The 23285-nt window shown below is 39.3% G+C and overlaps 1 protein-coding gene across 3 annotated transcripts in view; it reads left to right on the plus strand.

Annotated features, from left to right (window-relative positions):
- Positions 1-23285, plus strand: part of UGT8 (UDP glycosyltransferase 8) — an 81467-nt gene that overhangs the window by 24362 nt on the left and 33820 nt on the right. For all 3 annotated transcript variants that reach the window (XM_058549959.1, XM_058549957.1, XM_058549958.1), the window contains 2 exons: positions 1856-1928; positions 3295-4118. In XM_058549959.1, the coding sequence (XP_058405942.1) occupies positions 1910-1928; positions 3295-4118 (843 nt within the window). In that variant the 5' untranslated portion in view covers positions 1856-1909. The remainder of the gene's footprint in view (positions 1-1855; positions 1929-3294; positions 4119-23285) is intronic.

Raw genomic sequence — 23285 nt, forward strand, 5'->3', positions numbered from 1 at the left:
GATGTCCAGCTCATCAATAGACACACACTGATAATTCTGGACTAGCAGGAGTCTCACCGTTTTTGGTAGTTGTATTAGTCATTCTGTTATGCCCCACAATGATATATATGAGATTAAAGTGCTGTTGTAGTCCTTTATAATTAATTTTGTTTTAGAACAGCAGAATTACACACTTGTGCAAATGATGCTTATCTGTTGGTAGTCAGTATTTTTGCTTGAAGACTATGAAGATCTAGTAGACGTTATTTTTAGAAGATATTGTGCCATATGAATATTGGTATTTCTGAATAGTTACTTTTAGAATCTATATGTCCAGAATCTATGCACTTTTTCTAACCTTATTTTAGTATTGTAGCCACTAGTATTAAATTCATTTAGCCACATGTGACTAAATTAAGTAAAATTTAAAATTCAGTTCCTCAGTTACACTAACCACATTTCAGCTGCTCAGTAGAGGCTACCATATTGGACAGTGAGGATATAGAACAATTTCATAATCACAAAAAGTTCTATTGGACAGGGCTGATCTAGAGCATGAGCAGTTTTGCGTTAAAAAAAAAACCATTTTATGTGATTTCTTTTTACTTTGTAGTAATTAGTGACATAAAATGTTAAAATAAAAAAGGAAGAATAAAGTAAAACACACAGTGAAAGGATTTATTTCCCTACTATTATTTTTTATTTCTTAGTTATTTATGATAGATAAAGTAGTAGTTTTAGCTGAGGCTGAACGAACTGAGTGTGCTCAGTCTGCTCGGCTAGATGCAAAACACAGGAGGCAGAGCGGTTGCCTACCACCGGTCCATCATCCCCTATATCTTCTGGGACCTGCAAACAGTGACAGGCAGTATTAATCACAGCAGTGAGCAGTAGCTGCAGAAATAACTGTTTTTGCATAAATCTCATCCCTAGAATTAATAATATGTCTACTTAAAATTCCTAATTTTTTCTTCCTTGGAATTGGAAGAAGGCTACACCAGAGAGAGAGACACATTGGAGATGTAGTACAGTAGAGTAAAGGCCTGGAAAGTTTTCTCCAAGATTGGCTACCTCATTTTCTTCCTTCATTGACCTTGTAATTATAGAATAAACTTACTTCATTGCTATAGAAACTGTTTTCTCCAAATTTTTTTTGTTTTTTTTTGTGAGGAAGATTAACCTTGAGCTAACATCTGTTGCCAATCCTCCTCTTTTTGCTGAGGAAGATTGGCCCTGGGCTAACATCCGTGCCCATCTTCCTCTACTTTATACACGGGATGCCTGCCACAGCATGGCTTGATAAGCAGCACGTAGGTCTGTGCCCAGGATCCAAACCTGTGAACCCTGGGCGACCAAAGTAGAGCACACGCACTTAACCACTACACCACCAGGCCGGCCCCTCCAATTTTTTTTGAAGCCTTCATATTAATTCAAGCAACACTTTTTTTTGTTGAACTATCATTGGTTTATAACATTATATAAATTTCAGGTGTAAGTCATTATATTTCGATGTCTGTGTAGACTGCATCATGTTCACCGCCCAAATATGAACCAACTATTCCACTTCTGGGTATTTATCCAAAGAACATGAAAACACTAAGTCAAAAATATATTTGCACTCCTATGTTCATTGCAGCATTATTGACAATAGCCAAGCAACATTTAACATAGGCTTCTATATGTTTGTGATGTGCATTACTTCTGTTTATTCTTAATGATACAGTGTCTACTCATCTAGAAATAGTTTGAAAATTTCCCTGGAGTGAGAGAGGGAAAAAACATATGGAAAATATAATGTACTTTATAGTTAACCTTGATATTGGAAGAATCTATCATTTGCCTGTTATTGATTTCTTTTTTTTTTTTTTTTTTTTAGGTTGCTTGCAGTGTTTGAATGTTGAGAAGGTATAATTGTTAAATCTGCATTTAGATGATGGGAATTTGTGCAGGTAGGATGGTTAATATAAGATAATGAGTAAAAATAGATATTGATTTGGTGATGTGCATATAAATCTATTGTGAGTCGTTCTTTGAAGTAAAAGTGTCCAGTTTGCATGGATAATTATTACTTAGATCTTTATTTGGAGGCTTATGTAGAGTCTAAGTAAAAATTATGTTGAGTAGGGTAGGGGGAGTTTTCACACAATGTGGACCCCATAGGTAGGGTACTTATTTCTAAAAAATGATAGAGGATGACTCTAACTATTGTACATAATCTATTAACCTGGAAAGGTAGGAGAGTGTTAGCCGTGAGGAGTACAGCCATCATCTGGCTTGCCGTCTGCACCCGAGTTATAGGTACAACACAGGGAGTATGGTCTGGGCCATATTCATTCATCAGTCACTTCTTCCATGAGCCTTTCTCAAGATCTAGTTAACCCTCTTGAACTTTTCCACTAAAAGTTTCTCGAGGTTGGCTCCAGGGCCTATCGGTTAAGTTTGGCGTGCTCCACTTTGGCGGCCCAGGTTCGTGGGTTCAGATCCCAGGTGTGGACCTACACCACTCCCCGGCAGCTATCCTGTGGCGGCAACCCACATATAAAATAGAGGAAGATTGGCACTGCTGTTAGCTCAGGACAAATCTTCCTCAGCAAAAACAAAGAACAAAAAAAAAAAGTTTCTCCTGTAGATAATGCCCTGAAGTGAATCAGCAAACTCATATCAATTACATAGATAGAGACTGCTAAACTTCTTAAGGGCGTTTAGATAAAGGGGAAATTCACATTAAAGATCATTTTTCCTGTTGAAAAGTGTCCTTTCGGGAACTACCGCATGAAAGAATTATTTTCTAAGACATGATCTTTGTTCGGTATGCTTTGGTCATAATTGGGAATGTAACTGCTGTGATAAAATTATTTACAAAGAGATACACATGCTGATATACCTAGAAATCAGTAATCTTGGCTCTTCTTTCTGGGATTAACATTGACGTTCAATTAAAAGATAAACAAATGCTTCATAGATATCTCCGAGCTATTATTCGAAGAAGAGAAATCTTATATCATTCAATCTTATAGAAGTTTTATCTCGAATTAAAAAAAATCTAGTTCTCCGTTAGTTGATGCAATTGTATGCTCTAAAACTGATACATTTTAAATATATTTGTTTATATCAGCTTTGCTGTGAATTCTGTACTTTGAAAAAATTATATTTCAAAAATAAACAGGTAATTAGAATAAATATTGAGATAATTTTTTAAAGTGATCCTTAAACAAAATATTGGATCATCAGATACTTTGAAAAAAGATCTTCGTGATTGTTTTGAATGGTAAGGATTAAGTTCTGTTCTAAGTAATTTTCTGGTTGTCATTTCAGCTATGAAGTCTTACACTCCGTATTTCATGCTGCTGTGGAGTGCTGTTGGGATAGCGAAGGCTGCCAAAATCATCATCGTGCCGCCAATAATGTTTGAAAGCCATATGTACATTTTCAAGACGCTAGCCTCGGCCTTGCACGAAAGAGGCCACCATACAGTGTTCCTGCTCTCTGAAGGCAGAGACATCGCGCCATCTAATCATTACAGCCTCCAGCGCTACCCAGGGATCTTTAACAGTACCACCTCGGATGCTTTCCTGCAGTCCAAAATGCGGAATATTTTCTCTGGGAGGTTGACAGCAATCGAGCTATTTGACATACTGGATCACTATACTCAGAACTGTGACATGATGGTTGGAAACCGAGCCCTGATTCAGGGTCTGAAAAAGGAAAAGTTTGACCTGCTGCTGGTGGACCCTAATGACATGTGTGGATTTGTGATAGCTCATCTTTTAGGAGTTAAATATGCTGTATTTTCAACCGGCCTTTGGTATCCTGCCGAAGTGGGTGCTCCTGCCCCCTTGGCTTATGTCCCAGAGTTTAACTCACTCCTCACAGACCACATGAACTTGCTGCAAAGGATGAAAAATACCGGCGTTTACCTCATTTCCAGAATAGGGGTCAGCCTTCTGGTTCTTCCCAAATACGAAAGGATAATGCAGAAGTACAACCTGCTGCCGGAGAAGTCCATGTATGATTTGGTCCATGGGTCCAGCCTGTGGATGCTGTGTACTGATGTAGCCCTGGAGTTTCCAAGACCCACTCTGCCTAATGTCGTTTATGTAGGAGGAATCCTAACCAAACCAGCCAGCCCACTACCAGAAGTAAGGTTTGCTGAACTCCTTGGTAATCTTTTCTAATTATAAAGGTCAATTTGTCACTTCTGATTTTTGGAAGAGATAGGATTGGTTATTGTTGGATAACAAATGCTACTCCCAAAAGTGGTTAAGACACAGAGCCTACCAAGGTCCCTTTATTTGTGGATGCCCCACTCCCCTGGAGCACGTTCCTGCTCTGAATGAGCATTTCTGTAATGCCGAGAGGCCACTCTGCCATACGCTCAATAGACTGGCTGGGAAATAGATTTTTGGTTAAGTGATAACTGTAGTATGTGAGGAGACTGGAATTAGGTAGTTAAATTTAATGAGTTTAAGTGATTTTGCTTTTAATTAAACAGAGTTCCCTCTGTTCTCCCAGATGGCACAGTCACAGGTCTCTACGTCTAGATTAGGTTCAGTGAACTCAGATAAGTAGAAACCAGGTGAATGGCGGTTCTTCTTTCCACAGTCATAACCACTGGACAGTTTGTGTCCAACTGTGAAAATGAGGTAGTAACTTCCATCAACTAGGAACCAACTAATTTTTAGTTAGTAAGCAAATGTCATTGTTTTAAAGAAATCATACCCCATTGTGATTTCATTTCAAAGACAGAATTAATTACACTTTAACAAAACCTGTCTACTCTCTAAGGCAAATCTGAATTCTTTTTGCTGGTTGAGTTGTCGGCGAATCCCTGTGTTCTGTTCTCCATCCTAGTTTGTGTTAATTCAGTATCTCAAACTCGCAGGAGCGGCCCTTGCGTATCTGTTGTTGTAGTGGGTGTTCTAACCTCAGATTGACTCTGGACTTAATCTCAACATCTGATGGCATTTACCAGGAAGCATAGGGTCTGTTCTGTGATTTTCTCTATTGGAACTATTTCTACTCTTAAAATTCTGAAAATAGCCACTCCCAGCAACTCTGCTAAGTTGTTCATTTCTAGCTCTGGTCACTACATGTTAGAAAACCTGTCAGGGCTTTGATGAAGAGTAAATCCAGATTTTCTCATATGGGCATCAGATAAGGGCAGTCACTGGGCAGAATTTTCTCATGGGGAAGTAATGTGATTGGAATGTACAACCTGTAGACTTTTCTAATACGTGGATTAGAAGTAAAGTTAATAAATAATACCTTGATGTTTTTCATGTAACGGGAAAGAATAGAACTTGCCAGGTCTTTGGCTGGTACAGCCCTAGCATTTCAAATAGATGCCGCTGGTGGAGGCTCTGAGGGCAGTTGTTCTCTTAACATCAAGTGTAGAGGATAGGGTTTAATCTCAGCTTGTCTCAACCATTCATGAATTTATCCAAGCCCATTTTGAACCCTTAACTATTCTCTGCCAGAGTCACTGTGTGATGTATTACTTCCCTTCCCAAAGGATTTTAGAGGCAGCTTCTAAAAGACTTGGTAAGCAAGCCTGTCTCTGCCTTAACTGAATGCCCATAATGTTACACAGGTCAGCCCTGTTGCCTCCCCACCTTCACCTTTTCCCAGCCAGAGCACAGCCCTCTGCCTGCTCCTTTTGTTTGGGTGCTGTCTCCTTTCTTCAGTCACCTGATTGAGGAAGGAACCAATGATGAAAAGGAATCTTCTGATTGCCTTGTTTTACCTTCAATGCAGGCCCATTTTTCTTGAGTTGCTGTGACTTGAACTGTGTAGCATAAGTACAGAATAATATTTTATGCTTTGTTTCCTATACTATACCCATTGTTAAGATACATAGCATGTGAGATGTTTCTTTTTTCCCTATAACTCAAGCTTATCTTTTCCCTCATGGGTCCCTCTGCCCATTAGTCTCACTATTTTGTTTTACTTTACAAGCATCTTTTGAGTGGTTTTTGGAGCTTCAGATAAGGTTATTACTCAAAATGCTTTCTGATTTGCCGTAATTTCTAGTTTGACACTGGCTTGACCTACTTTGTGGGCTTCCCTGTTCTTTTTTCCTCTTTGGGCTTTTTGTAATGATTCTTTTGAAAACGTGCTTTTTATTTACAATAATCACTTTGGCTGCGCCAATTAGGACACGCACGTGGAAGCATGCACACATGGCATGTGCTTGTGTTATATGTGGACCTAGATAAGTGTATTATTATCATTGAAAGTCTGTTAGGTTATAAGTGTGAAAATTCCAGTGTGCCATTTATGAAGTTCTTCAATAGAAAGTATTTTGAAGAATGATGTGTCTTATTCTTTTAGGTATTTTCTCTGGTGAGGTTTTATATGCTTAGGAATACATGAGTTCCTATTGGGATTTCTCTAGTAGATTTGTCTAATATGATAAACTGATACTTAGGGTTTTAAAAGTTAATGAGTTTCTCAAATTATTTACGGGTCATGGTTGTGACACTAAAATAATAGGGCCCAGCAAGTGGCCGCTTAGAACACATGATTCACTAATAATAGCTTAATTGTTAACTGTCTTGGTATCTTACACTGGGAATGGATTGGGATTTCCAGATGTCTGGAAATGATTTGACGGTGGGATTTCATTTCACAACCTGGGACGAAAGGGTAGAGAAAATTTCTAAAAGACATTTTTTAGAAGCTTTCATAATGTTTGAGCCTAAAGTAACTCTAGAGAGCATCTAGTTCAGCTCCATTGATTTAGTTTATTTTTTCCCCTCAAAATACAGAGAATAGTCCATTCATTTGTGACATAGGAGATTCAAAGAGTTTGATTGTCTCATCCAAGGCCACACAGATAGTTCATGGAACAGCCAAGTGAAATGTGGATTGTTTTGCTATTGATTAGATATTTTGCCAAGATGCCTGCATCTCTTATCACTCATTTTACTCATTTACACATTTATAGTGTATACAAAACTATGCAGAGACAGCAATTTCTCTAATCTTTATTTGATATCACAGAGATTGTACAGACTTAATATGAGAGTCAAATTAAACTATTTGGACCCTTACTTAATGCTTTAGAGATTTAATAATAGAAGTCAGCCAGAATGCAAATGCTTTTGATTACAAAGTGTATTACAGTAGAGTGAAGAATTTGTGCGCCTTGATAACGGAATCATTTTAAAATTCATGTTAGCAACGTGCCTTACTTATCATAGTATTTACTACCTGCCTACCTACAGGAGGAGTCCTTAACATATGTGGATCAAAGAGAAGAGGTCTGGTTTGGATCACATCCCTATAGTGGCTTGTCTGCTCTATCACTGCAGGGCAGTAGAGAACATGGATGCAAATTTAAAAAAAAGAAAAAAAAAGATCTGCTTTCGTCAGGAAGATCTGTAAACAGATTTCTGTTTGATTAAGTCCTTTAAGTACTAAATGTGAATGAAATATTAACATCTAATAGGGATTGATTGTAGCTTTTAGTAGTTTTACTAGGAGGTAATAATACCACTAAAGGATAGTACATTTACTTAGGGTATCTATTGATTATTAAAATTAACATGTTTCAGGTGACAAGTTTTAGAGATTTTCCATTGGCTGAAGTGATTTGACCCTGCCAGGCAGTTGATCTCTGCCACTTTTCAGCTTCTCCAGCCCAGAACTGTAATTGCAGCTAACAGATTGTACCTTGACTATTGGATTTTCACTCGGCCCTTTCCCTAACTAGAGTGTGGATGCCTCAAAGGGTGGATACCCTACTTATTCATCTGTGTATCCTGAGTACCCGGAAAATGGTAGGCTCTCAATAAACGTTTAAAATTAAGTGAACTGCATCAAATAGAAATAGTTGCCCAAAAAACAGGTGATTCAGCTAGTACAACAATGTTGTTAGTATTATAACCATTATCTGTTTATTCCAAATTTATGTCCACATACCATCCCAGCCATTAAGCAACCAAACATTCCAGGCTAAGTTATTTTAATGAATTAGAATAGTTACCTAATGTTATTGATATTGACAAAAGGCATCACCATACATTACCCAGTTGGTGAGCCAAATGGTCTCTACTGTGTTCCAGATGTGCACATGAACAGGGGTAGTAGTGTAAGGCAGGCCAGCTGTTGCTGTCTTGAAGGATGATTGGGGTGGGACGGCACTCATTTGGTGCACCTCAGAGGTGCTCTGTTGCCAGGCTAGGAGTATGGAGGGTGTCTTCCTTTCATCAGTTGTAGAGACGTTTTTAATTTAGGGAAACATAGTCCTGGGGAGAGGTACAGATAAGATAAGAGATAAACAGAGATAGGAAAGAGCGTGAGACCAAGGACAGGGTCATGAGATACTGTTTGTCATTTTGTTATTTGCCAAAACTCCCTCACAGCCAAAGGGCTTGAGACACTGAGAAACAGATTTGTTAGATTAACCGCAGATCAGGACATGAGAAGAAGAATAACACCAAGAAACAAAACAATGGCTTTCTATAGTCCATATTCATTGATTCACCTGGAAGCCATTACATATGGGAATGGAAAGCTGATTTCCACAATAATGAATGAAGTGTCTGGGCTGAGATATGGGACCAGAGTCCTTGTGGGGATAAAAGACTTGGTCCAGGATTGCAGCAGATGTGGAAAATTAAGTCCGTTTTAATAATATGTTACATAGAAGTTATGTTATCTCATGAAATATAAAGCTAGAGATGGGTATAACTATTGTACCATATTGATTAAAATGTCCACTTTTAAATAAGTATCACTTAATCAAAATACATATCCTTTATGGTTGGTTCCTTATTTGGGATACCATCACTCACAAATCGTTTTTTAGAATATCTTCATTTATATAGCACTACTGTATATTGGTAGCTATGTGGAGATCAGAAAATTGAGAACTATAATGTTTGGAAGAGACTAAGGATTTAATTCTAATTACTAATTCTGAGCTTAAATATTCACCACAACATGATATTTGGGCAGAAATGATAGATTTCCTATGGGAACTCATTAATGTAAAATGTTGTTGCAGATATTTCTTGCAGAAGTTTTGTAGGTTGATCATATATTTTGTCTTTATTTTGTTGTAAGAAGCCAGATTACCTTGCTAAGTGAATCTCTCCAGGAAGTAAATCAGGCACTGTTGATAAATAACTTACTGTTCAGTTCACTGATATGGTAGTTTTCTATGCAGCACTGTAGTTTTAAGTAGCTTATCAGTGGCTTCTGTAAGTATTATGGGATTACAAGGATTTCCTGATACGATAGGAGACCCAAATATATGAACATATTCAAACAAACTTGTGTATAATTGAAATTGCAGAGTCTGACATGATTTTAAACACTTTCCCCCCTCTGCTCTTAAGTATTTAAGCTTTAAGATGCCTTATAGAATTGTTCATTTAGATATTAATTCAAACACTGGCAATATCAAGGGAAATATTTTTAACTGATCATTTTTAAAAATGATAATTTTTGTAATTAAATTGATGTTGGCACCAGTTTTTTAGCATGATATTCTTCACAAATACTCTCATTCCAAGCCAAACAGTTCTATTTTTGAAATTAAAATCTCTTGGGGCTGGCCCGGTGGCGCAAGCGGTTAAGTGTGGGCGCTCTGCTGCGGTGGCCGGGGGTTCCCGGTTTGGCTCCCGGGTGCCCACCGATGCGCTGCTTGTTCAAGCCATGCTGTGGCGGCGTCCTGTGTAAAGCGGAGGAAGATGGGCACAGATGTTAGCCCAGGGCCAGTCTTCCTCAGCAAAAAAAGAAGAGGATTGGCAGATGTTAGCACAGGGTTGATCTTCCTCACACACACACAAAAAAACTCTACTGTCAGTGAGTTTGTCAATCTCTTCCTGAGTGCAGATTTTGGCAGAGAGGAGGGAGTGAGTGTGAGCTTCTGAAGAATCGGTGGCACTTGGAGACAAACTACCTATTTCATAGTTTTGTTTATGGAATTTTTTATACCAACTTTCCAGGGCCTGTGGCAAAGTAGCAAAGTAGGAAAACATGGGCTTTTTCCACCAAATGGTGCTGGCTTTTAATCTTGGCCTTAACAGGACTCTTTTGGAAGAGGGAGTCAGGCTTATGAAAATGAAGTCGCGGTGCTTCCCTGGGAGGGTCTGGGATGAGAGCCACGGCAATGCCTGGGGTGGAGGTTGTTGCTCGTGTTATTGTTTGTAGTGACTCCTGGTATTGAAGATGATTACTGAATCACTGTCACTTGCTCTTTTCCACATGCAAACAGAAGAATGGTTTCAGGGGCCAAGAGGGTTGTGGAGGAAGTGTCTGTGGCCTCACCTCTACTCATCTTTGGGGTTGGCACTTGGTCCTTGTCCTTCCGTCTTGGGTATGTTTATATCTCTTTCCCTCATCCCCTTCGGCATTGATGTAGAAGAAAAATGACAAGTGTGATATGTGGACATTAGGCCATCTGAGAGTCTTAAGAAACGATCAGAAGCTGATGGGTATATCTTCTCAAGAGAAAGAGAATTAAGGGAGTAGCTCCGTGGTACTTGGGGTGCTCAGTTCTTGAGGCGCAGTGATATTGTCTGTGATTTTTCAGTCCTATAAATGGAGGAGCCGGGACTGCAGCTCCTGTCCTGCTGGCTCCAGCCGGTCCATTCTCCTCCCTCTGTGCTTCCCATTCCTGAGGGAGCTTAGGGGAAACTGTAGGCAAATAAACGCCTGCCTGCCTTCTTGCCAGAGAGTCTACCCAGATTCTCTTCCACACTCAGACCCTCTGAACTAGCTTAGTAGGTTAGATAACCTAGAAAACTCAAAAAAAATGTTTAAGATTTTCTTCTAAGATCTAGAGTGCAGACTCAGCAATCGACTTCTTCCTGTATCTCTATAGCATGCCCCGCTTGTATCCTTTGTATAATCCTTCACTCTGCTCAGTATTGTTTAGATCAGAATCCCATGACATTCTTGTTCAAACACGGATTGTAGGGCCAGTTAGTGGGTCTGGGATGGGGCTACTAATTTGTAACAAGCTCCCGGGTGACGGAGATGCTGATGCTGCTGGGCTGAGGACCAGCCACACTTTGGGAACCATTGATTTAAACTCAGACAGTCTATGTGATCTGTAACTTTTAATGACATTATGTGATATGTTTTTTATGAGAATCATTTTTTTTCTGATCATTATGGGTTTTCTGTCTTCTAGAAAATTATTTTCAATGTAAGTTGTACCAACATAAATGCATATGTGTGTGTTTGTGTGTGTGTGTGTGTGTGTGTGTGTGTGTATTATATTTCAAGAACTAGAAAAGCCCTAGATTCCATTGTACATCCGGAGCGCTCGTTACCTTACAATTTTGTTTTGTGAAATTAAGATCATTGTTGAATTATCAGCAGTGTTCAATTATCAACCCTTGCTTTAAGATACGGATCTAAACAGAATGTCCATGTGCAGCCGTGTTGACAATAGGTAAGGTCTTCAGAAGTAATACCATTCTGCTCTTCTCCCTATTTTCATTCATCTCTACCATTTTTTTCTTTTTCTCTTTTTTACAACCTAAAAATATTTTATCTCAGGTTAATATACAGCATTAGATCAAAGCAGGCTATGATTTTAAAGTCATATTACATAAATGCCTGTTTTCTAAAATTCTAAGAAGTTATATGTTGAAATTTTTTTCTTACCTACAATCTTATATCCAAAATCTAGTAGCAAGCAGAATGTCATGTAGTCAATATAGTATTCCATAAATGCTCACTACCTGTTGACATGTTATAAATACAAAGAAATGAGAAAGGGTTTATTTTTTTAGTGTCCAGTCTTTATACAGGTTGCTTACTCAGGAAATATTTTTATGCTGTGAGAACCACTTTATCTTTTTACTTTGAAGGCATCTCTCTCATAAGTTTGCAAATGCTGAACATGCACTTAAGCAAAACACTGGTCCCTGCCTGGTATGCCCGGTATCGACCTGGGGCAGCGAGTTGCTTTGTAATGGGTATAGTTGTAGCAAGAAAACAGGACAAACAGCCAAAGAGCAATAGGCATTGAAGTAGTGGGACAGAGTCTTTCAGGCTCGTCTTAATCCAGAATGTGTTCTAGTTCCGTCTGAAATCAAAGAGATACAGACAGCTCCTCCTAGCAGAGTGCAGATGAAGGTCTTCACAGAGCACAGGGGAGAGGGCAGCTGGCACTCAAAATGCCTGCCCTTCTTTGTCACCTGTGCTCAGTGATAGGAACTGGGCCCCAAAATAAAAATGACGAAAGTATGCAGACCAGAACCCTGGCTATTTGTGGTAGAAGGCCTGTTCTTTAAACCATGAACACGAAGCACTTGAAGCCCCAGAGACCTTCTGTACCATCAGAAACATTTGTGCCACCAGATGGGCACAGAATGGACCAGAGTGGGATATGTGTACCTCCGCCATTTTCTTTGGGCTTTCTGTCAAGGTAGATTTTTGTAAAGCAGCACTGATTGCTATCATAGGAATCACTTTTAGTAGGAGATTCAAGAATTCTAATTCTATCATTGTAAATATAGTCAATTAATTCATCTGTCAGCAGAGTATCCATTCTAGAAAGTGCCGTGAGAGATAAAAGTGCTATGAGATATGAGAGAGAGTGGCGTGTCTTCCTTTTTCCTAAAAAGTTTATCTACTTCAGAGAATGCCTATTAAAGTCGTCATTTACTTATAATTACATTATTTCATATGGGTGGCTTTTTGTGTGTGTGTGTGTGTGTGTGTGTGTGTGTGTGTGTGTAAGGAAGATCAGTCCTGAGATAACATCCAATGCCAATCCTCCTCGTTTTGCTGAGGAAGACTGGCCCTGGGCTAACATCCGTGCCCATCTTCCTCTACTTTATATGGGATGCCGCGACAGCATGGCCTGACAAGCAGTGCGTCAGTGCGCGCCCGGGATCCGAACCTGCGAACCCCGGGCCGCCGCAGCAGAGCGTGCGTGCACTTAACCGCTGCACCACCGGGCCAACCCTTGGTGGCTTTTTGATAGGGTAGCTTTTCAGGAGAATTATGGTATTCAAATACAAGAGGGGAAACTTGATGCCGTGTTGAGGATATTACTTTTTTTCCCCTCGATTTGCTTCTACTTTTTTCCCTAGATATATGATACAGTAAAAATATACTTGTCAAAGTGAGCTGACCTGATTTTACGCTTCTTTGAATACAGCAACTATTTAATAAATGTCTGTTGAATTGAAATGTCTTATACTCAGATCTAGAGAAAAGTCCTTTTTAGAGCAGTTGAAAAGATTTAATTTGCAGAGATCTTTGAGAAAATCACTAAGTTCTAAAAAACTGAAGACCTTTCGGAAAGAGTAATGGAAGAAACTCTCTGAGAGCAGGGCTCCCAGCTCAGTCATTTTTCTATCCCACCCACTTTCATACCTCATACTGCAGCACTGTGCAAAGTGTAAACCTTAATTCATGTATTTTGAATTAATGTAATTTCAAGTTGTAAAAGCTGATGCACTTGCCCTATTTATTTTTCAAAAATGGGATAAAATTATTTTTACATTATAAATTTCCAGAGCTTTTATCAGTGAAAAGCAGCTCCAATGGTTTGATAAATATTATTAAAACCTTGAGGCAGTTCTCTGACTGCCATTCTCAAGCCATAGTGAGGAACAGCTAAACCAGCTTGACATTTTCTTTTTCGCTGCAAAGTTGTTTCAGCACTTTTTCATGTGTGTTGCAAACCAGACAGGGATGGCTGGCCGCTCATAGAAAGAATAGATGGCTATTTGGTTCTATATTCAGTGCATATTTATTGAGAGCCTAATATGTACCAGGCACTGGGCCAGCAATATTAAGTGCAAGTCATAGTTTCGTTGTTTGTACTGCTTATAGTCTAATGGGGGAAATAATTAATAAAGATGTAAACAAATTAATAAGATGCATAATTTCAATGCTGAAATGCTGTGAAAGAAACCAATAGGGTGCACTGGTAGAGAACAGAGTCTTCCCAGGTGACAGAGTAGGGCCTCCTGAGAAGGTGGAGCCAAGAAGGAAAGCTCTGCAGGCAGGGGACACACCCATTCCCAGGGGCAAGGAGCTTGTATTTTGGAGACTCCAGAAATTTCAGTGAGGCTGAAGATGTGAAGGCATGGGGCTAGGGCAGCAGGCTCAGGTGAGTTTTGAGAGGAGAGCAAAGGTCGTATCATGGAAGGCCTTAACCCTACACTATAAGGGGTTTGGATTTCATTAAATGAATTTGAGTGTAATTGGATTTGCTTTTAGAAAGAATCCCTCTGGTTGCTTTGTGGAGAAAGTATTGTAGGAGAGACAGAGAGAAGACGGGGGACCAGTTGAGTGTGTGTTGCTGTAGCTCAGGAGAAGGTGGGTTGGTGGATGTGGAAGTGGTGAGGAGAGGGAGGATTCCAGCTAGATTTGGGAGGTAGAATTCTGCCTCCAACTGGGGTGGAGTTGGGGGAGGGGGATTCTTGGAAAACAGCTGGGTTTCCTGCTTGAGTAACCAGTAGATGGCATTTCCGGGATGGGAAAGACTGAGGTGTTCAAAAAACAGAATTCAGTTCAAGAGGCAAAGTGTTTATTTGGGATCAAAGAATCGCTGTTCGGGGTGCACAGATTCAGGTAGAAACCCAAATAGTGTCCTGCTAGGGAGTAAAAGTCAGGGGCTTTTAAAGGCAAAGAAGGGAGGTTGTAGTATAAAGAATTTTGATTGGAGTTGGAGGCAGAAGCTGATCTTGGCTGAACACTGACTGTTGATTCTGTCTTCAGAAAGTCCACCATCCTCAGTCTTTGTGATCAGGATGTCCGTTCTCCTGCTGACTTCTCAAACAATTGCTTGTAAAACAATGGCTCTTTTGACCCTGTTGGAAGGTTTGGCTCAGTCCAAGGTTCACAACAGCAAGGCACTTTCTCTGGAAAGTCAGCTCTGACTCCATTTTAAAACGCCTCCACTACAGTCAGTTTTGACAGAGGGATGAACAGAGTTTTGAGGGAAAATGCGTCGTTTGGGGCATGTTGAATTTGAGAAACCTGTGGATATCTGAGTGCAGATGTCAGATTGACCTTGAATATGTGAGCATGGGGTCGATAGGAAAGGTCAGGGCTGGGTATTCAAATGTGGGGGTTATCCTCCAGAAGATGTACTAAAGCGGTGGGAATAAATGAAATTACTTAGAGAGGTGTAGAAAGAGAGGCAGAGTTAGGTGTGAGCAACACTCCACCCTGTGGAGGCTGGTAGAGGAAGAGGAGCCTCCAAGAACTCTGAGAAGTCATGACCGAAGAAGTGAAGCATAACCAGGAAAAAGTGGGGTTCTAGAATCCAAGAAAGGAGTGTTTCAGGAAGGAAGGTCCACCAGTTATCATTGCTGCTGAATCGGATGTATATGTGTGAGAGTTGGGGACATATACATGTGGTCGTGTGTCACTGGACAGTGTTAGTTATTGCTAAGTGGATAAACAGCAACGCAAGACTGAATTCATGCTCACCTTTAACCGTCTGCTTGCGACTGCTGCATCAGTCCCTTGGTCAAGTGGAAGGAGCCCTCACTGGGAACCAGGCGAATACGTGGATTCAAGGTCTCCAGCTGGGTCCTGGGGAGGTCACCTTACCTCTCTGGGCCCCAGCTTCTTTATCACTGAATTGTGGGTGGGTCAGTGGCTGGGGATTGGACTGGTTTTTGAAGTTTCTTCCACTTCAGTGATGGTGTGAAATAGAACATTTTGAGTACCTTGCATACATTTCAATACAGACTTGGGGCTGACCCTGTGGCTTAGCGGTTAAGTGTGAGCGCTCCGCTACTGGCGGCCCGGGTTCGGATCCCAGGCGCACACCGATGCACTGCTTGTCAGGCCATGCTGAGGCTGCGTCCCACATACAGCAACTAGAAGGATGTGCAACTATGACATACAACTATCTACTGGGGCTTTGGGGAGAAAAAGGAGGAGGATTGGCAATAGATGTTAGCTCAGGGCCGGTCTTCCTCAGCAAAAAGAGGAGGATTAGCATGGATGGATGTTAGCTCAGGGCTGATCTTCCTCACAAAAATAAGTAAGTAAGTAAGTAAGTAAATAAATAAATAAATACAGACTTAGATTCTTAACTTAAAATTTTTATTTCTGGTGCAGTTATGTTGACAGGACCAAAATCAAGCAGACCTCTCTGTAGGTGTATTAGAAGTAATAGTTCATAGAGGCAAAGGTTTACAGAGGGTGGACAGGGGACAGGAATGGAAAAGGATTGATTCTACAATCTATGTATAGTGAAGCACTGACTCGCTAGTAAATCAGGGGCAATAATTAGAAATAGTATTAAGATAAAGAATTTTCACTTTTTAAAAAATTTATGATTAAAAATTCAAACAATCATTTGGTTTTATTTTGTACCATACAGAAAACGTGTTATTTTCAGGGAATATCACTGGATTACCACTTTTATAGAAGTGGTAATTCTTGAACTGTAATCTTGAATAGAATTTTAATACACATTAAGCCATTTACTTAATTTGTTTTCTTCTGACTTTAGAAGTTATATCTTTCAGCTGTTTGCAATAGAGAATTTGTGAGTAGAGTTTGTAAAATATTTTTTCTTCTAAAAGACAAAAATTGAAATTATAGGAAAATGCTTAAAGCTTTTCCAAATTTGATTTCATTTTGGTAAGGTTCATACTTAGTTGAATACTGTATAGAGTAGAAAAAAGGAGGTAATTCGCCCACTATGACGCCAAAACTTAGATGCATGAAAACTTGGCTTAGTTGTAAATAGAAATACAAGATTAAGAACCATCAGTCGTCTGAAGAGCTTAACACAAACTTGTTTTCTATTAACAATGCCTACCAAACAATGCATTTAGGTGTTTTCTTTTCTTTTTACAACTTATAATCATTTCAGTTAAGTTTTAAGTAACTTGCTTTGTCAATAAAACTTCAAATATGGATTATTTACTGGATCTTTACAGATTTAAAGGGTAGAAATTTATGCTGATATGTAATTTGGGTCACTTTTCTGTTACGAAGATAGAAAAGTCTCCATTGTTTTCAACTATTTAGAAGTGTTAGATGTTATAAGGAATAAAGTTAGGTAAGGATAAAAAGTGAAGTTATTTATGTACCAATTTATGTACAACTTATTCTCTGTTGAATTCAGAAAAGTTTATTTTTTTCAAAAAGTACAAGGGCTTCCTATAATAATGTTTGAATATAGATAGTTTATCTCTCTAGACTTGCTAAAGAGTAAAGTCTTTTTAAAATTATTATGATTTAATGGAAATCATATGTAATGTGTCATATATGTGAGTTCATCTAAATAAGCTATTTAGTCCAGGCTTATTTTCTTTCTAGTCCAAATAGTCCATCAACAGAGATGACAAATAGTACATAGCCATTGCTTTATTCACATGTTGTACACAATCAGTGCTTATATTGATAATTTTACTTCTTTCAGCTGAGTAGGGCCTCAAAAGTTTTATATCCAGTATTTGAGTACTTTTGTTTTTCTCTTTAAAAAGTCAGTATTAGGCACTACTGGTTACTACCAGCTGAAGCCTCACACAGCTGTGTATTTAGCATTTAATCATGCTAAGAATTGCTAATTAGGACATCAAACTGGACAAAGCGTACCCAGTGGAGTTGATAACAATACCATTTTTGTTTGAGAAACATAAATAAATAATCTTTACACATTAGTGGTTTCATTAATAAGCATTTGTGCCGAGTATGTAAAGTAGGCAATGTTTAACAAAATGTTTTAACCTGCTAGGAATAATTTATCAAGATTATCCTTTCACAGAAATCTAGAATCTCTCCAGAACATGGCCAGCCTTAGTCACAGTTGTCAAGTTTGCATGTGGCCTTTCGATTTCTCTTTCTATTCTTCACTTTCCTTATTCTGCTCCCTTTCAGCAGCTCCCCCAGCCTGACGCCCACCACTCCCCTCTGCTTTGTTTTGCCCCAATCTGAACCCTGAGATGGGAACCCACTGTAGCTCCCTCAGTTGACCTTGCTCTAGCTTAGGCTGCCTAATGCTCCAAAATCCTCTTCTCCTTTTCTTTTATTAAAACACTGTTGTTTCTGAACCTCAGATGCAGGTAGTTAGCTGTAGCAAAGATAAGACTAGAAATGTGTTCCGTGCTGTGTGAATGGCTGATAGCAATTTAACGTATTACCTTTCTAGGAGTAGTGAATATTTTATACTGAAATCGGAGGTCTAGTGACAGTAAGACGTAAGTCAGAAGAATCAATACCAGCAGCATCATTAGTCTGGTTAGTAAAGGCAGAGTTAATGGTTCTGGAGAATGAGGGACTGACTCACTCTGGGTGTCCCTAATATCAGTTCTTATTGCCACTCACAAGGGTGATTATACTCTTGAGGGTTCAGACTTCTTCCAGGAGGGAGGTAATACAGTTTTCTTTAGCTGTTTACAGCCCCAGATCTCACAGTCCTTTGTGAGTTCAAAGGTAATAGGGATGTTGTGGGGCCTGACCTGGTGCTGATGTAATGGGTGCTTAACACTCTCGTAGATTTGACTTTCCCTTTTCGGTTTGAGGATTAAATAGGCCAGGCAAATACCATGTTGAGAAGCTAAGATGTACAGAAAATATTTAAGTGCTTTAAAAATATTTAAATGGCACAGATTTTGTTGAAAACCTTTCTTTGTTTAGAAATGCTTTGGGGGAAGTACTGAAGTAATGATTGTCTGAAATTCAAGTACACATTCCTTCGTTTTTTTTGTTGTTATTGTTGTTTCTAGCCTTTGTAGACGAGCTGTGTTCCACTAATTCATATTGTCAGCCCTGTGTCCTTGTAGTGGCAGAAGAGTCCTGGGATCCAAGAGACTGGAGCGTGAGTCCCACGTCTGCCGCTTAGTAGCTTTGTCCTCGTGGGGCTTGTCACATGAACTTTCCAGAAGCAGTTTTCTTATTTGTAAAAAGAGGGGAATAATAGTATTTTTGTCTGTGTCAAAAACGTTCATGGATGATCTGTTGAAATAATATTTGTATCTGTAAGTGACAGAGCATTATATAAAAGTAAAGGATATTGAAACATTATGTAGGAAATATACATTATGAATTTTTTAAAATATTAGTCAGATGAGCTGCATTTTTGAGAGAATATTTAGTGAAGAGCTAAAGATCCGAGTTTCAGTGCCATTTCTCCCATTAACTCCAATAACAAACAGGATTTTTCTGGCAGTCTTGCTTATCTGGATGACAACCAAGAGCTGAAAAGTTAAGTCAAAAAGACATGTGAGAAGCCAAAATAAATGCCAAAATGTCCAGGAACTAAGGTGCATGTATTTGACTCACAGGAGATGCCCTTAGGCCTTTTTCACCTGGATTTAATTCACTCTAATTATATACCCTCAAAACAGCTAGGTTATTTTATTTCCAACCCCATCCAAGATTAAAACAATAAATGTTTGAGGTAGACAAGCTGAAAACAATGAAAAGTGATAATCTAATAACCTGAGAGAAAAAGGAGACCCTTCCAGAATAACTCTAATAAGAATATAAGTAACCCAAAGTGCGTAGCCTTCTTGGGCCATTTAGTGTCACAGACCCTGAGGACATCACTCTGTGAGAGTGACTCAAAACATAATTAAGTTCATATGTTACATGTTCTCTGTGTACTCGATGAAGGAAGTGCACAGCGCCTTCTCTAAGTACTTCCATCCGCAGTAGGCCTTACCTGTCATGTAAACCGAGATACCCAGATGGTGCAATTCACAACAGGCTTCATAGCTGTCTTTGCACTTGGGTTAAGGGATCCAGAGCTACTTCATCAAGATAGGCCCAGTTTATTCATTTGCAAAATGAAGACGTTAGGCTAAACTAACCTTTAGAATTACAGGCGAAAATATGGAACCTCATATATCCCTTCTACCAGAATAATATATGTTTTAAAACTCTGCCAGCATTCTTGAAATCAGTTTTCCCATAGAGTACATATGATACAGACATAGGATGACACATGGTGCTTGTTTTATTTACTTAAAAACAGCAAAAATGCCTTTTATCTTTATGATCAGACCATAAAATAACACTTAGAAAATTTTAAGGTATTTATTAATTTATTTAATAAATGTACATTGAGCACTTTCCTAAATCCAGACACTGTTACCTCCTGGGAACACAGGATTTAGCAAAATAGGCTTGTGCCCTCAAGGAACGTTAAGTCTGGCAGGAGAGACAGATAGTAAACTTCTAATCACATTAAATGACATTTGGGAAGGCTATGAAAGAAAACACAGGGACCTGAGGAGTATGGCATTAGAACCTAGGGAGAAGGAATGGGGTCCATAAGAGCTTGTTACCTGAGGGTCCCAAGGATGCTGCACTGTAATTTTTCTGTCCCTGGCTTCTGGATCTGTGCCATGGAAATGCTTCCTGGGTAAGACCATTGCTTTATAACAAGACCCTTGGGGAACCCAGAACCACAGCTCCTTGAAAGGAGTAGTGAGGAAAACCGCAGACTAGGCAAACTGGGGGCGTTCATCTGTCCTTCCCTCTCTCCCTCCCCCCTTCCCTCTGTCCCTCTTTTTCTTCCTTTGCCATCCTTTCCATAATAACTTATCGAAGGTCACCATGCACCCTCCCATTTTAAAACTCTTCTCCTTTGATAGGGAGCAAGGACCTCCTGCTGCTGCCACGATGGCTGACGTTTTAGGTCATTCTGAGCTTTGGTTCATGCTGAATGTTCTCTGTTTATTGGAAAGTTATTCCCTCCCATGAGCTGCTTGTTTGGGTGATGAATTCTCTTTGTCATTTTGCAATTTCCCTAAGTTTTATAGGTTGGCTGTCACCAGCAAATCTGTACTCAGGTCAAGCTGTCATTCTTAGATACCTCATACTGCAGAAGATTTCCCTAAGCTTCCATCCTAAGCTCACGGAGGATTTCTAGGTCTCACCAACTTTCCTAATCTGATGGGGATCTCAGCTGGGAACATGACTTCATCCTTGTGAAAGAAAATGCCCAGTCCTTCATAACTATATCCTTGCTTTATTCACTCATTCACTTATTGAGCAATATTTGTTGAGTGCCTACCGTGTGCAGGGTTCTCCATTAGATGCTGGGGAGACAGAAAAAAACGTCATGGCCCTTGCAACACCAAAGGATCTTATATGCAGTCTGTAAGTTTTATAGTCCTCTGGGATGCCAATGCTTGTTCCACTTGTGAAAGAAAAGCCCAAGTGAAAATAAAGGACAGCAGTCTCTGGCTCTCTGCCACCCTCTTTATCAGACTCCATTCACTCATTTCATTCATTCATCAATTCTGTCAGCCAATATTTATTGAGGGTTAGGCATTGTTCTAAATGCCATGGCCAAGTAGTGTATTAACCATTAAAGGAACTGGAAGAGGCTGCCATCCCCAAACTTGACCTTGTGGGCATTCTGACATCCCTGGCTCTCTTGTTCAGCGAGGACTTGCATATTCCCATTATGCCTACGCAGCACAGTTGAGGCAAAGAGTCAAAATGGGATTATGAGCTCAGAGTGGTGCCAGGAAAGGCAGCTTTGCTAGGCTTTAGTTAATTTGGAGTGAAGAATCTGCGCCCTGTCATCTTTCCCCTTTTTTTTGCTTCACCTTGTCTTCCTTTATTGTCCCTTGACTTTTCCCAGAAGGTCCAAGTACAGTGCGCGTTGACCATCTGTGTTGGAACTGACCCAAGGAGGCCGCCTGGTGCTGGAAGGGGCACAGGGCTTTAACACAAGGCAAACCTGCATTTTAATCATGGTTTCACTATTCCTAGTTTTAGGTTATTGGGTAAGTAATTTAATTTCTCTGAACCTCAGCTTCTTTATCCACGAAATAAGAAAAATAATTCTGTTGTAAAAATAAACAAGATAAATCGTAAGTACCTGGCACATGCAGACCTATTTTTCCTTGGTTGCCTAGCCTTGTCTTCCAGAAGCAGAGCTGGTGGGGGAAACAGGGGAGTGCAGGCAGGCACTGAACTGGAATGGAGATGATGGAGGCTTTAGTGGATGCATGCAACCCAAACTGCTGACTTTACTTTCATGTGACACAGTGCTTTTTCCTTTTTACTGTTACGATCTAATAGATTGATAATTTTCATGTCAAGAGATATTAGAAAAGTTCCTAATAGTTTTTCATAGAAGGAAAGCATTCCTCAGGTTCCCACTTCTGTAATATTCTTCAGGAGGAATAAATTTATAGCTATTGACTCCAATAGACGCTGACTGCTGTCCAAAATAAATACATGAGAGAACATTTTTTAAAAGTAGTGTTAAAGGGGCTGGCCCCATGGCGTAGTGGTTAAGTGCGCGCACTCTGCTGCTGGAGGCCCGGGTTCGGATCCTGGGCGCGCACCGATGCACCGCTTGTCAGGCCATGCTGTGGCGGTGTCCCACATAAAGTGGAGGAAGATGGGCACAGATGTTAGCCCAGGGCCAGTCTTCCTCAGCAAAAAGAGGAAGGATTGGCATGGATGTTAGCTCAGGGCTGATCTTCCTCATGAAAAAAAAAAAAGTAGTGTTAAAGTAAAAAATATATATATGATGACCTTGGGTAATATATTGCTACAGATTATTTAATTCAAAGATCTATCCTAGAAAGTATCACAAGGACAGGATATTCTCACCTTAAAGGTGAAGCCCTAATTTTTGTGACACTTTAATTATTGTTGTCAATCTTAGAGTAATTTCTGTGGAGAGCTTGTGCTAAACTTTTGAATGTCTCTGTGTTCAAAAATCCAACAGGCAAAATCTAAATTTAACAGTTAAAATTAGAATGAAGTTTGAATTAATAATTTGTAATGAATCTTTGTCAACTGATAATCAATTGCTGGAAAAAGAACCACAAAAGTCCTACTGTTGGTGTCATTGCTATCTTCATAGACGATAATGTTACCTTAAAATACAGCATCATTTTGTTTATTTCTTCCCTTTCCTCCAACCATATGAGAGATCTGTCCTTCTTTGTTCAATCTCACTTTGTTTCTATTTATAAACAAAGCAAAACTTGAATTTGGATTATACTAAATTTTGGTCTGGTGACTGTCTTCAATGACTCAGTCCTATATAGATTCCAATTCATGCAAGTGGTGAGAAAGTTAGGTCATTATGTAAATATTGGTCTAGAAATTTTTTATAATAATGTTAAAAAGAAGAAAAGAAAAAAAAGAAAGAATTTATGGTGTCTACCAACCTCAATGGATGTTAGACATGGGTTTGTTCTTGTATATTTATGTGGCCAGGGTTTCAATGAGATTAAGACCCCAAGTGTATTGATGATATATACTGATTCATAAAATGAGAGATTAACCATTGAAGTAAATTGGTAGGAAAATGAGAGAGAAGGTTGGAGAAAAAACAATTTTATTAATTTTTTTAGGAGACTATTTTTTTAGAGCAGTTT

Source organism: Diceros bicornis, chromosome 11 (genome assembly GCF_020826845.1).
Source record: "Diceros bicornis minor isolate mBicDic1 chromosome 11, mDicBic1.mat.cur, whole genome shotgun sequence".
In the NCBI taxonomy this organism is placed as follows: Eukaryota; Metazoa; Chordata; class Mammalia; order Perissodactyla; family Rhinocerotidae; genus Diceros; species Diceros bicornis.